Raw genomic sequence first — 16005 nt, forward strand, 5'->3', positions numbered from 1 at the left:
CATCAATGGATCTGAGCTCTCATTGAGCTGGGGAAGGGGGCGGATGCCAGACTGGTGCTGAAGCCCTGTGTGTGAACGGTGCTGGCCTCCTCCTGAGGATCTGGCCTATTGTCATTTTTGCTGATGGTTGAGATAAGGCTCTGTATACACACACGTGTATTACATTAAAAAATAAAACCAAAACGCCCATGTTAAAAACATAAAGGTTGCAAAGTCAAACACTGGAAAGATAGGAAATGCCTGATTTATGGTTGTCTATGCAACCTTAATTCGGCCCCTTTGTGTGTGTGTGTCATGATGCAGTCTTTAATGACATGATTACATGCTATTTTTTCAACAGGACCCCCAACCTCATTCAGTGCACAGGATCAATGATGCTCAATTGAATGGGTAGCTGTGCAGTATTTATTTTTATCTTCATTGTTCAGTGTGTGTGGTCCCATGTCATATATACTGCACACTTTTCAAACCCTGCTCTGAATAAATACAGAATTGTTACATTCTTTAGTATGTGACAATTCCCAAATTTCAAAGAAATGAATGTTTTCATGACATGTCCCATTTTAAAATCAGGAACTGAAGCACAGAGAGATTAAGGCCAAAATTGTCAAGTGTCCACTGATTTTGGGTACCCAATTTGAGACAACTGGGGCTTTATTTTTCAGGTAGTTTAGCATTCTGTAACATTTTGTAACACATTCTGTGCACAGCCTTCGTTGAGTTGATCTACAGTTGTGAGTGCTCAGTGTGTCTGCATATCTCATCCCAGGTGTCTCAAATTAGGCACCCAGAAAATGATGAAAACAAAATTAGTGGCCACCTGTGAAAAGCTTAGTTTAAGTGGCTTGCCCAGCATTATATAGGAAGTCTGTAGCAAAGGCATTGATAGAATCCTGTTACCTATGGGGACATTCAACTAACCAAGACACCGTCCTTACTATTCCTGCAGTCCTCTATTTCATTCACTACAAACCTTCCAGCTTCAGAAACAAATGAGGCACGGGGCCCATAGACAACATCCTCATTCACAACCCTGATTCATTCGTTGAGCACACTCTGTCCTGTGCACTGAATGAGGCAGGGTTCTTGTGGGAAAAGCAGTATGTGATGAGTAGGTTAGACTGTGTCATAATGCGTATGCAGGAGGGGGCAAATTAAGGTTGCACAGGCAGCCATGATTCTGGCTTTTCCTAACTTTGGAGTGCTTGATGCAGCAACCTTAATGATGTTACCTGAATATAGCTGATACTTAAAAAATGTTATTTTTATATATATATACGATCCTTTCCGAAGGGCTTTACTGACTGTATGTACCATACAGAACTATTTTAAACTCAAAATATTTCAACATCAAAAATATTTATCAAGGCTTTTTCATGTGCTTGTTTCTAAAAAACCGGAGTGGTAGAACTTATTATATTGAGTTAGACAAATGGAAACCTTCAAACTTCCACTTATTCTTATTTATTAATTAGCTATACAAAAGTATGCAGTGATTTGATTGAGATGTCTGGCTTAGACTACAAAAAAACATATGAATTTGTTGCTTTTGAAAGTGCCTCGTGACAGTCCTTGAAACTGATTGCCCCTTTCCACAAAGCAAGTGCAACAGTCAGTTTCACTGAAAGCTTCCCAGTAACTTAAATGAACATTGATATCACAGGTAGGATAGAGAGAGCAATCCAGCCTCATGCTCATTCATTCATTCTCTGTCCTCTTTGTTAAGCTTCCCAGTTGTGGTGGCTATTATGATGTTATGCACTGGGAATCACACTGAGATCCTAGAAGTTATTTAGTATTGGACTCCAAACAACCATGGCATGGTAACAGTTTTCATTACTAGTCTGCATTTTTGTGGTGGTTATTTGTGAGCCTAAAATTTGCCTTCCCTGACAGTATCATTCAGTATGGAATGTGAATTGCTCTGTGCTTAATTTTCATTTGAGCTTCTGGGCTATTTTCTAAGGCACCTTGACAGACTTTGGCCTTCTTGGCTACTTAGTTGCTCTGATGTAAGAAAGAGAGGTTAGAGGATGGGTTTTTCTAAAATTGGAGATTATTCCCTAAATTAAATTCCCTATCGTTTTTCAAAGGCACAGTCTGTAAGACTGCAGTGTTTGTTAGTGTTTGCATAGAATTTGAGTGAACTATATTGAACATAATCTTGCATTCATTTTTAAAGGCCAGTCTGTATAAATAGTATTACATTCTTGTTGCTTGATAATTAAAGAGAATTATATCTGCATCAAATGTATGTTTTGAAAATTTGTTACATAGTTAGAATTGTTAAAAAGTAATATTTGGATCAATGCATCCTATGGATTTTTGTAGATTTTCTACTCACTGCGGCATGCAGTCAATACCTAATTTCTCTGGAGATATACTGCGCTTAACATATTGAGCTTTTTTTAAATACTCCAGACCTGTGCATTGAGTGTGTAAGACCAGTTTTAATTTGCCATCATTGATGAACATAAGAGTATGAACTGTCTGAGTTAAATTCCTTCCAGTGTGTATTTGTGTGTGCAGTGAATTTCAGGATCATTCTCCTGTTCCTTTTCCTTTTACAAGCAAACACTTTACATAATTAATATTAATTACTTTCCCTTTTTGTTACAGTGGCAGAGAGACACCTCTAAATATGGTATTAGTTTAGCAAAGCTGTTCTTTAATGTATCTTCACTCAAGCACCTAGAATGATTAAAAACGTGAAATAGAAAGGATGTTTCAGATAGAGATGATGTGATAGGTTCAAGGTACCCAGAGCCTACAGCAAAGGTGGCACCTACCCCCAATTATACCCAGTTGTTAAATTTTTGCAGTTTCTCAGTGCGTTTTAATTCTGGATTCTTATATGGCATCACTGAAGTGTCTTGTATAATCTGTGACTGGTAAGACAGCTGCAGCCATCTCTGATGTGGGCCTGGCCACGGTTATCCATGCCTTTGTGTCCTTCGGATTGGGTTATTGCAGTTCATCCTGCTTGAAGGCAGTTAGAATGTGTGCTAGGTTAGCATATTAGGGAGTTGGCACTGTGTTGTTCTTAGTGAACGGCCTGTGGTGCTACTTTTTGCTTTCTACTGGTCTGACAGAGACAGTGTGTTTGAACCTCTAGGGAGTAGTGCAATAGTTGTCTGTTGTCTCAGACTTTTGCTTGAGGGACTCGACTCTGTATAGTGTTGTAGGGTGGCCTTCGTGCTCCCGTGGGCCGAGCGCTTTTTCAGTGTGGTGGGCACAAAATGGCCGTCCGGGGCTCCCACCAGTCTTAAGATGGCGGCCGTCTCGCTTCTGCCCCGTCTCCCTTTAGGCCTTCGCAGGCCAAGCAGTGCCCTCGGGACCTTAGGTACTAAGGTTGGGGGTGTCCAAGCCCGCCCTCTTCTTCGGACACCAGTGGCTGGCTGTTGCTGCTATAAGGCACTGTGTAAAGTCTTCTCTCTGGGCTGCTTCCCTACCCTGGTCTTCATTGGGGCTCAGTAGCCACTTCAACAGGCAAGCCCCCTTGCTTTCCTCTGGCTTCTACTTCTCTCCAAACTCCAGACCTCCAAACTCCAAGAGCACTCTGCCTGGCTGGCAGGGAGCTTATATCTGCTCCCAGGCAGTGCTTAATGGGCCTCAGCTGACTCCGGCCTCAGCTGACCCTAATCAGCCTGGAGGAAGCCTTGGGCAGCTGCTAGAGGAACAGGGCCTTGTTCATTCTTAGGCTAACATAGCACCCTTCTACCACCCTCCGGTAGCCCCTGTCACAATAGGTATATAATTCATATGGGGTCTGTTTATGGCTCACTAATGGTGAGCATTATTTTTATTAATGCTGGTCAGTGAATTGTAGTAATTTATATGTGTTCCCATGGATTACGTAATGGGTGCATTCTAAATCTAAAAATACAATAAATGAAAAATGTAGTCTTTATGGGTTTTGTCAAGTTTATAGCAGATTTAGGTCCCCTGCTATTTTGGAGAATCAAAAAATGACACCTGTTTCATTAAAAGTATTGAGGTAAGGGTACATGGAAACAAGTTATCCATATGCAGTGTTTACGCTGCCACAAGCCAAGTAACATGCTGTTAATTATTTCTACTTTTAAACTGCTACTGCATTGCATCATAAGTGAAATGATATTCATGTCCTCAGACTACTTGATGGGCAGTGGGGAAATGTCCATGCTATCCAGAAAATCTGGTGCCAACACTGTAGGTTTCACTCCTGCTTCCACTACAAGTTCTGGCACTTCTGACAAACTTTCCTTGGTGTGTACTTTTCCTAGCAGTTTTTGTGTTTGTTGTTGTGGTGTTTTGTTTTTATTAATAAACTGCATAAGTGCTATCAAAGTTACAGTGCCTTATGTGTATTCACACACACACAATTCTATATGCTGTGTGCATGTATTTGGCACTATAACTTTGGACAGTGCTTATGTAGTTTATTGAAAATAGACGTGGTGAGTATATAATATAAATAATCACTACAGCTTTGGATAGCACTTGAAATTAAAAGACAAAATGACTGGGCAGAGCAAGGGGGTGAAATGAGGTATAAGCATGACAGAGCTTTACTGGAAAGTAGAAGTAATTCTGAGTTACCGAACATTGGCTAGATGGGCGAGGCACATCAGGGAGGCCATAGAACAGGAGGTCAGAGAAGTACAATTGAAAGAAAACTCTGGAATTAACTGTGACTTTGGTAGGAAGGAGGAAAAGGATGGGATTGATTTTAAAACCAGATTTTTGTTATGTTCTCCAGTGGCCTTAGGCATGGGCCAGGAACAGATAAAATAAAACACATAGGGTGGCCTGAAGTTGCCATTTCTAGTCAGACTAACACCTTTGTTTGAAGGACCAGTAGGCCCACAAATGCAAGGTACAACTCCCATAAGCTCCAGGCCTAGGAGAAATCCTTCATTACCAAAATGCCAAACCCAGTTCTCTAGATTCTCTTCTCCTTCCTGTTATCCTCTCATTCCTCTGATTTTGTCTATTAACATTGGATTTGCCATACTCAGCTTGACAATCTTGCAATCCTTGGATGCATAAATGGGGGAATATCGAGTAGGAGTAGAAAGGTTATTTTACTGCTGTATTTGGCATTGGTGTGACCAATGCTGAAATAGTGTGTCCAGTTCTGGTGCCCACAGTTCACGATGGATGTTGATAAATTGGAGAGGCTTCAGAGCCACGAGATTAGCAAGGATTAGAAAACATGTCTTGTAATGATAGACTCAGGGAGCTCAGTCTAGTTAGTTTAACAAAGAAAAGGTTGAGGAGTGACTTGAACAAAGTCTATAGGTACTTACATGGGGAACAAGATCGAATGGCTGGAAGCTGAGGCTAGGCAAATTTAGACTAGAAATAAGGCCTAATTTTTTTAATAGTGAAGGTAATTAACTATTGGAACAATTTACCAAGGGTTGTAGTGGCAATTTTTAAATGAAGATGGGGTGTTCTTTTGAAAGAGTGCCTAGTTCAAAGGGAAGTATTTTAGAATCTATGAACGGTTGCTCTGTCAGCTCTAGTACCACCCCTGTTTTTACACCCAATAGACTATTGATTAGGGCACTTGGTTGGGATGTGGACAAACCAGGTTCAAATCCTTATTCTGAATCAGAGACTTAAACCCAGGTTTCCTCCTTGCCAGATTAGTGCTCTGAATACCAGGCTATAGGATACATGGGGAGGGTCTCTCTCTCTCTTATTTGAAAGCTGTTCCACTTTGTATAAATAATTATTCATTAGAACAGGGACTGCAGTCGGGTGGCCCCTCTCCCAAGTCAGTGCCCTAACCTCTGGGCTATTGGTATAGGGTGGATCACCACCACCCTGATATTGCAAATCTAGCCCTGTGTTTCCAAATTTCCTTGGCTTTTATTTTTTAAAAAAGGTTAAAATGCCCTGCATTGAAACCAAATGTTTTGTTTTATTCTATCCAAACCAATTACTTTTTTATTTCAGCTTGACCCACAATGCTTTTGTCCCCCGGTAGAACTGCTAGCAAACCAAAAAATCTGCTATTCACACAGTTCTGTGTATAACCCTCTCCTAAATTTCTGTACACTGCCTGCAAGTGTTGTTTAAAACTACCCAGCCTTTTAAAAAAACAATGCACCATATTTGACTCTGCCCTCCTGCTGTAGTAAATTCCTCAGGCTGACCATACCCTCAATGAGGCAGTACTTCATTATGCTTCTTGGAAATATGTCAGCCATTAATTTTGTCATCTCATATTTCAGTCTCATTTATCTTCTTTGTCTTATTCTCAACCCCAAACTGAACTGTTCTGTTACTTCATAGTGCTCTACAGATGACAACACTTATCTCATAAAATATAACTCCATAGGGTAATCACATTTTTAAAATTGTATTTCTAATTCCACAGTCAGTTTGACACACTTTTTTTTTGTATAGGCTTTTTGTGTTATGAAACAACATCATTATTATTATTTATATTATGGAAGCCCCAGTCAGGATTGGTGGTCCCATTGTGTAAGGCACTGTACAAATGTATCAAATGATTCTGGTCCTGAAGAGCTTACAATCTAAATAAACACTAATGGTGAAATTATAATGTGATAGTACTAGTGAAATATAATGGAAAAACACATTATCTCTGTCACTGATCAGCCTTCTAGCTCATTCTGAGTGGCAGAAGAAATAATTAGCAAAATAAGGGCCATAGTGGAAAATTCCCATTTTATATTGCTGAGGAGTTCCACGTATGAATTCTTGTTAGCAGAGGTCTTTAAGATAAATTCTTGGGAACGTTGGCGGTTCGAGAGCATAAGAGTGGCTGGTATGATTTAATTTACTTCTGTTTTGAAATAGTAATCCAAATTCATATTAGGTCTCAACTAACTGCAAAATCTAATACATACACTGTCTACACGGAAGCATAGTATATTCTCATCTTAGTGTGAGTTGCTTCAGTTATGCTTCTCTGTGTTAGAGTGAATTGTCCAGTGCTATCCCTGCATGTTGAATCGAGAATATATTCTAAGGGCCTGACTCTGATGTCACTGATATGGGTGTTACTCCACTGACTACAGTGGAGTTGGGTCTGATTTATCGTGGCACAAATGTGTACAGAGTCAGGCCTTAAATGTCGAAGTGAAAAAGGTTAAACTGTGAAGTATTGTGGAATATAATATTACTACTGAAATGTTCCCATCAGATAGCATTTAATATTGGGCTAAAAACTGTAACACCATAGTATTGCAGTTGCTAATGGAAAATCAAATTTCAAATGTCTACTTAAAAAAATAAATCTTTTTACAGAGAAATTAAATGTAATATGATTTAAAATAAGGATTCTTTTCAAAATATAGTCTTGTAAAAGTGACAAATTATCAAGCAGAATTGCTGTATTTTAAAAGTCAAAATTTTATGAATTTTTACTTGTTTATTACGTCTTAAAATAAAACAGGCTTTGAGATTTTTTCAACCCAGATTTATTTTTTAAATCATCAAGGACTCTAGTAATCTCATTTTATTAGCAGACTTATTTTTCTGGTTAAAAATATAGTTGAGATATAAATTGGGATTCTTGTAGATACTTTACATTTGTAACAAATTCTGCTGGTTACTACCATAATCACACTGTTGTGTCACTAATGAGTAGAGTAGTTATTAGCTATTTTTTATATATATATATTTATATATATATATAAAAAAAATCATGGTGATATAAATATAATCATTCCAAAAAGTTAAGATCTCTAATAATGAACTGATGAGAGAGTAGGGAAAGATGATAGAACAATACACAATCAAGTAGATAATGAAATGTTGATGCTTTTATATGAATCTTTAAAAGATGATGTAAATCTACTTGTATATTGACACTGACTTGCAAACATCTAGATAAACAAACAGCTTTGGTATTTTATCATCTCTTTGTAATACTTTTCACTTGCTTTTTAATTGCTGCAGCATGTAGTTTAACTACATACATTTAGGGTTTATTCCATGGGACACCACAGCTTTCTTAACACATTGGTAAATCTCTTATATACACACTGCCTATTCACAACATGACTTTGTTGTACAAATGAAGTAGCAGATCAAGAAATTGGTGAAGATCTAAAATGTGAATTCAAAGGTAATTAGACATGGCCAAACTACAACAATGGAATAAATTTTACTCTCTGAGGACTATTTAATCTGAAGAGCGGTTATGTTAGGTTAGCTTCTGAAATCTAAATGACTTGCCATTACTTACAGCTTCAGCTTCATATCAATTACTCCCTCAGTGAAAAAAGTAGTCTATGGTAATTCTGACAGTTTTTCTCAAAGGGCTGGTTGTATGTAGCCTGTGTCACACAAACAGGTACCAGAATAGCATTTTGTGAAAATTAGAGGATCTGCCATCAAAAGTGCTGGTTTCAATGGTTGTAATCTGGAGTTGCCATAAGGGAAAAAGGAGTTGTGAACACATGTATGAATGGAATCATTCCATAGTTAACGTGAGATTTATGACTGAAGAAATCGCTACGGAACAGCAAGTGGTAGAGATTGTGTTTTTATTTTAATACGAGAGCCAAGTCTTGCATTAGGCCATTGTTGAATCTAGTGCAGAAAATAAATGACACCCCAGGGATAGTGTAGCATTCTGTTAGATTGAAGGGCCTTTAATAAGCCGATAGTCTAATAGTGGTAAAGATATAGAGAATGTGTAAGAACTAATCTTGTCTTCTGCTTTTATGATATGTATGGTAAAAAGAAATAGTTATGAAGTGTTGGCCCTGTAGCTTTTAGTAAATGACTTTTTAAATTAAAAGATAAATTTGCTGAGTAACTTTCTGGAATTTATTTAATGAAAGCTTATAAAATATGATCCCTGTTTACAGTTGGATTAACAGCCACATATTCTACTACTAATCTGTCTGTCTCTCTACTTTAGACATGGGGTGCTGTGCAAATATAAACTTACATTCTCCCCCAATTTTTTATGGAGGTTTCAGATGAATTTGGAAAAATGTGTAATTTATTTTCAAAAGGATTTGCTATTTTTTTACCCAATAATTGTAATTGATTAACAATTTATTTTAGTGTACTTCTACCTGTTGTGTTATATTGTGAATTACCGGATATGCTTCAGCTTTGTACCAAAAAAAAAAAAAAAGATGAATCTGCCCCGCTTGTTTAACCTTCTTTTTAAAATATATGTTACTTAAAATAGCAATCGACAATGGTAGTTCTTGGATTACATTGCAATGGGTTTCTTTCCTGGGAACAGTCAATCTTTGTATGAATTGAAGTACCGTCTGTCTCCCTGTGTATGAGATTTGTTTTTTTGTCACCAGTAGTGAAGAAACAAATTAGTACATGTTTTCATTTTAAAATCAGCTTTTTCATTTGGGCTTGGGGGTTTTGGTGTCTTTGGAATAACTCGGTGCTTTTCTTATTTCCAAGCAAAATTGTGATAAATGTGTGAATAATTTACTAAAGAGCAAGTGTGTTTTAGCCGGTGCTACAACTCTCTCCTTAAGCAAACAGTTCATGGAACTTGCAAGCAGACAGATTTGGTGTGTAAATGTACACTAGATGGCAGTTTTGTCATATCTTCCAACTTCAAATAGTTCTGTAGTAGAACAGGAAAGGCCATCAATGTTTAGTCTGCACTCAAAGGGTCTCTGCATGACCAATGTGGACCCCATGGACTTCCTGGAACATGTGTTAGCAATTTAGCAGCAGACATTTATTTCTTTGTTTTACTGCTTGGCTCTTTGAGAAAGTGTTGGTGCTGGGTTATGGGCTGTCTGGATCATGTCAGAGGCCATGGGGATCAAGTTCATGTGACAGGCCAGACTAAGGAAGGATGAAGTTGGAGGAGGTGAGGAAACTGACCCTTACTTTCAGCAGCAACAAGTCACTGCCTGTCTGTGGATTGAGGCCAAAATCCTGGGCGTTTTAGTTCTAAGGCAGCTGAACAAACAAAACACTTTGCCCATTTGGCTTTTTCATATTTCATCAACAGTAGTTCAGTCAAAGCTTTTCTATTTCTTAAGAAGAGGTTCGTATTCTTCATCTCTCTCTCTCTCTCTCTCTCTGTCTCCTTTAGCCCCATCCAGAAGAGGTGACCTTGAAATCCTTGGCTACTGCATGCTACAATGGTTATGTGGAAAACTACCCTGGGAACAAAATCTGAAGGACCCTGTAGCTGTCCAGACTGCTAAAATAAAGTAAATAATAATAATTTCAAATACTCCATAATTTACCAGAACAGATCTGAAAGTGAACTTCAAAGGGAGCTCACTTCTTATAGAATATCACTTTACTTGAAAGCTAATTTTTTTCCCCTTAATTAAAGGCAATTTAGAAGCATTTAAAAGATGTGGACTCTGGGAGTGTGCATACACCCCCTGCATACATTTATGTGCATGCAGATGTGGAAATTTGATGTACACAAACGTGAGGCAGAATAATTTTCTCAGATTTTTGAATTCTCTCAATTTTTTAAGAAGTTGCATTTGCAAATCCTGTGTGTCAGTATGCTGCACATTCAGAATGCTTTTGTAGGGTTTCCACTGAACTATGTAACTGCTTCAGAGAGGCAGAAATGAAAATTTGAGCAAGTTGTCCTTATTTTTCATGTGTCATTTCATTCTATTTCTTTCATTTTCAGTTGTGTAAATTTTTTTTTAAAGAATTAAATCTTTTGGTTTAGGCTTTAAGTGCTATATAAGCCTACTGCCATATAAACATTTAAAATAACAAGTAAAAAACTATCTGTTAGAATCTTTTTTCCCCCCAGCATGGCTAATTAGATAATATTTAAAGCAACAGAGTGTATTATCATTTTTTTTAGTGCTCTCACTGATGGGACTTGAGAGAGTTAATTGCATGTGGCACAATATAGCCTGTTCTTCAGTAAAAGGATATGCTGAACAGTAGTTTTTCATAGATGTAGCATCACAATTGGAGAAGGCAGCAAACTTTTACGTAGAGCAAGTCACAACAGAGATACACAATAGGGGTAGCTGAGCCACAGAAATCAATCTGCAAATTCAGTAAGGCATTGGCTCTCAACAGAGAAAAAGGTTACCCTGCAGATGCGGATAGTACAGATTGCATCTGTAATGTTGACATCATATGTTATGTTTAATATTTCTGCTTTAGAAGTTCTGATCAGAACAGAACCCAAACTAACACTTATACAATTCTGTTAAATCAATTTTATCGATCAAGCTGCTTCACTAATTCTTCACTTACAGTTAACCCTTCAAATGCTGGTATTTACCAGACTGCCACCAAAAAGACTTCTGAGGAGGAAATACACAAAACATGGTAACATTCCATTTGGTGGAAATTCCCTCTTATTTGAATGACTTATGTCCCTTGGCATCAAACACTTGCTGAGGTAGCTCCCTTAATTGTCTGAATGTTTTTGATGCCCCTGTAATGTTGTGGAAGACCAGAGGAGATGGGTGTATTTACATGTAGATGTCTAGTTACATGCAAATTGGTGGGTGCACTGTGGGCCAATCCAGCCGCCTGCCCTGCTTGCAGACCCTTTGCAGTGGAACCACTTTGGTTCTGTTGAGCAGAGTTTGGGGACTTGGATGTGGAAGCGCAGTTGAAGTGGTACAGGAGGCAGAGGCAGAGCTTGGGACTCTGCTGCTGCACAGATAATCCCGTTCTCTTCCCTCATTTCTCTAATCATTTAGGAAGAATCCAGTGCTAGCCCTAATGTAGGGGACTAAGGGTAGCTGTGTTACAGCTGTGAAGGTGGCGGGAGAAGTGCTTCACCTAGTATACTCCAGTCAAGTAACTGAGGTGACTTCTGCAGGGTGGCTCTGCAGCCATGCTGAGGCCTGGGAGAAAGGTATTGGGAAGGAGAAATCCTATTTCCTCTATTCAGGCCAGGTGCTGGATTTGCCCTTCTATGCCCACTTACACAGATAAGGGAGATAATGCACAATGTGCTATTTCACTTGCTGAACTTCCCTTTTTCTCCACCAGTGTCACTCAGCCTTGGCATGGCTTCTGCTTTTCACCAAACTACAAACTTTTAAAACTAAACTGATTTTGAGTTACCAGCTCACAAATAAAAGCATCTGAAAACTTCTAAAAGGAAAACTCCGGTGTAATATAAAAGATCTTCTTATCACTACCTCTAATTACAAAAAAGAATGAAACACTAAGTGACTGAAATATAATAAAAGAATAACAATCAACCGGGAACTGGTGCCATGGCACCCTCGTGAGGGAGATTAAGCTGAGGGAATTTAACTAGAAATCATAAATTTTCAAGTGTAAGTTTTGGGAAATTAATCACGTTTAAACAAACAAACAAACAGAAATTCCCTTAATTTAGTTCTGGAACTCTGATTTCTGATGCTTCCTAATCAGACCTGAATTCTCCTCTTTTAATGAGCCATGTGGTAGGTGCCACCCACTGAAAGTGCAGCTGCGTCCATTACATGGAGAGAGCGAAACAATGATGGACGCTGTTTTGAAAGTTCACTTTTTAAACATGTAGTTCTGTAAAGAGGTATCGAACAAAATTCCGCCTCCCTGTTGCCACTAAATGATAAAGCTCTACTGACAGCCTTAAAGGAGAAACCCCATGGGATGCCCCTTCCCTTCACCCATTTGCATGCTGTGGAACTCTGCTCTGCAGTGTCTGTCTCTGCAGGCATGGAGGGTGAATCTCGGGGCATGATATAACCAGTTCATCCAGCACTTCACAGATCCCCATGCCCATCCCACCCCTGCACAGGCACCATAGCAGGACCCTGCTTGTTGGTATGGCTCATGTAAAGCCACTCTATGCAAAACCATGCAGTTGGACCTGCTGCATTTATCTTCTTTTAGATTCTCTAAATAAAGCCCTTATATTCTGCCTTTATGAATTTAGGGTCAAATCCTGCACCTGCAGCCACGGCGAGTCCTTTGTGGTTTTTCAGAACAAAGGAGATTCAGGCTTTTGAGATGGAAGGGCAATTTCAGGTGGGACATGCATCCATTCCACAAGGCTTAGCTCTGTTGTGACTCCCTAGACTACAGTCTGCTGCAGTGCAGATAATCCTGTCCTCTCACATGTGGGTGCATTACAACCATAGTTGCTGTTCAGCAGTGACTATGCAGCTACGCTAATGGGATCGCCCATCATCTATCACCCAGACCCATTTCTGAGGCTTCGTGCTGTGGCCCCTAAGAATTAACTGAAAGTGTTTTGTCTTTAAAAAGAGAACTGGGTCCCCACAGCAATATACATTCTTTAACTGCAGTTCTATCCTTCTAAAACATTAAGGACTACACTGAGCTGTTGGCTCACTCAGGAGGGGCAGTGGGGAGGAATTGACTCAGGCTTGGTCTACACTAGAAGATTAGGACAGCTTACACTATGTTGGTTGGGTGTGAAAAATCCAAACTCCTCAGGGGTGTAGTTAAGATGGCCTAAATCCCTGTGTAGTAGGACTAGCATTAGAAGAGTAGAAGTGGGGCAATTGCTCGGTGGCCCCTGCCACAGAGGGCCCTGTGAAGCTACAGATCTCCATATCTGTACATATCTAGGCGTCGCTATGAGTAAATGTAATGTAATGTGAGTATTACAGTAACTTAATCTCTAAAAGTAAAAATAAATCACACTAAAGCAGAGGCTTTCAAGCTGTGGGGCATGGCCCTCTGCGGGGGAGGAACATTCGAGGGGGGGAGCAACACCAGGCAGCTTGGGCTTCAGCCCCAGGTATTGAGGCTCAGGCTTTGGCCGTGAAAGGCAGGGTGCAGGTCCACTCCTTTGTTTCTGCTCGAGGCCCTGGTGAGTCTAATGCCAGCCCTGCTGTGTAGACAGCATTAGGTTGACCAAAGAATTCTTCCGTTGATCTAACTACCACCTCTCAGGGAGGTGGATTACCTCTGCCAACAGGAGAAGTCCTTTGTGTCTACACTGAAGCGCTACAACGAAGCAGCTGTGCCGCTGTAGCGTTTTAAGTGTAGACAAGCCCTCAGTCTTGCTCTGAGGTGGGGAAAGGAGTAAAGTATCTTTCCCCTTTACAGGATGCATCTCCGGGATCATCTACACTTAAAACACGACTCCAACACAGTTGTGCAGCTGTAGTACTTGAGTGTAGACACTACCTATGCCAGTGGGAGAGGATCTCCCATAGGTGTAGGTAATCCACCTTCCTAATTAGGCCAACAGAAGAATTCGTCCACCAACTCAACACTGTCTGCATGGGGATTTAGATGGGCTTAATAATGCTGCTCAGAAATGTGGATTTTTCACACCCCTGACTGACCTAGTTAAATCAACCTAATAGTCTAGTGTAGTCCAGGCCTGGTTCTCAGTTCCCTCCCTCTTCCACTGGGTTAGCTCTGCTGACATTTAGAAAGGGCAGGGCTGGACCTTTGCCCCTCGTTTGGTACAGGGAGCACTGGACACAGAGTCCTTGCTCTCCTGCACCATATTTGTAGCTGTAATCCTGGCAGCCCTCACCCAGTTGTCCCTACTTCCCTACATTAGGGCTAGGAAGGATCTGATGCCAACTGATTAGAGAAACAGGCAGACAAAACTGTTTCCAACTTTCAAAACACAAAAATTAATCTTGGATGTGAGAACAAAGTGAGAAATTTCACCCCAAGGTATATTTACTTCCAAAAAATGTATAAGCACCTGCAAAGAGGCCTGAAGTGAAGATGCTTCCCCAGTTGTAAGTTTTGCTTAAATCTGCAGTCTCTCGGTGGTTAAAAAAAGTGTAGGTGGAGATTTTGTTCGAAGACGAGTCTCTTGAAGTGTTAGTTATTCTTGAGATTCCCTCCTTTTGGAATTGAGTTGTACTGTGTGAAGAATTTCAAGTGAAGGATCACCTCCTAAAAACTCACATTTAGCCTGTTGCATTCCTGTATTGATTCAGACTTAAGGACGAACTCCCAGATTCAGTAATGAAGTTGGCTCCTTCTGGAAGCAGCTGCGGTAAGTGTGATTACAGCATATATTGCGTATTTTATCATTCTGTCTGTCTATTTGTTGGAATAAGGCTTTTAAATATTTAACTTTTGGGCAAAAAGACAGTAAGAACAAAGTAAACAGAACTGAACCCTGAAATTTAATATTTTAAATTAAATTACCAATTCCATCACCTGTAAGGCAAGCATGATTTAATGCAGCATTTTCCCCTTATGGCCCTGATCTTACAAATTGTAGTGTGTGGGCACAGCAGTCCACCTGTGTGGTACCTCGTTGAAATTATACCCACATACTAAACTTGGCAGGATTGGGGCCTTCAGCATAAATATCTGACCAGAGATCAAAATGCGCTTGAGTTTGACCATAAGGGTTAGACTGGTAAGCAAGAGCAGTCCAGACAGTATCTTCTGAGTAGCTCACAGAATGTTGTCAGACACCCCATATTCCTCTACGTATATGTGTGTCCAAACCAGCCACTCAGGAGATTTTTTTTTTTAACGTTTTCCCTTAGTTGTCATTAATGCTCCCTCTCTTCCATTACTTCCCACTGCCGTTCCTTGTGGTGTGTCCCTATAAATGTTTTCAGTCCTTCACTATCCTTCTCAGGTTCTCCATTCTTCTCTTCCTCACCTCTCAATTTCTTGCTCATCCTCAATTTCTGTTTCCTCTTTTCCCTTACCACTCCTCTCTCTGCCCATCACTCTTTCCCCCTTTTTCCCCACCCCCTACTTCCCTTTCTTTCCGTCTCCCCACCTAAAGTTCTCTGTAACTCTCCCTTTCCTCTGCCTTACTGCAAGTCTCCTCATCTCCAACTATATGAAATCAAAACTGTCGGGAAGGCAGTTGTGCTGGCCTCCTCCATGGAATGCAAGGTTGTTTGCCATTTCTTCACTCCTAGTGCATGCTCAATTGTCCATACTTAGAGACCTGGGAGGGGAGCAGCCGGATAGCAATTGCTGTTCTGTTCCTTTTCCAAGAGGCCAAAGAAGGGGGTGCCTCCTATGATGTGCTTGCCACATGAATCCCATCCCTTTTAAAATAGCAAGAGCGGAATCCACTTCAGATTATGCTAAATTTAGTGCTGTATTTGGCAGCTAGATGCT

The 16005-nt window shown here is 40.0% G+C and overlaps 1 protein-coding gene across 3 annotated transcripts in view; it reads left to right on the forward strand.

Annotated features, from left to right (window-relative positions):
• The window catches only part of VRK2 (VRK serine/threonine kinase 2), a 65673-nt gene that overhangs the window by 33606 nt on the left and 16062 nt on the right, over positions 1 to 16005 (forward strand). For all 3 annotated transcript variants that reach the window (XM_067565186.1, XM_067565184.1, XM_067565185.1), the window contains 2 exons: positions 10052 to 10172; positions 14850 to 14908. In XM_067565186.1, the coding sequence (XP_067421287.1) occupies positions 10052 to 10172; positions 14850 to 14908 (180 nt within the window). The remainder of the gene's footprint in view (positions 1 to 10051; positions 10173 to 14849; positions 14909 to 16005) is intronic.

This window comes from Emydura macquarii, unplaced genomic scaffold, assembly GCF_026122565.2.
Source record: "Emydura macquarii macquarii isolate MOO-44397 ecotype Brisbane River unplaced genomic scaffold, CSIRO-AGI_Emac_v2 contig_2676, whole genome shotgun sequence".
Taxonomy (NCBI): domain Eukaryota; kingdom Metazoa; phylum Chordata; order Testudines; family Chelidae; genus Emydura; species Emydura macquarii.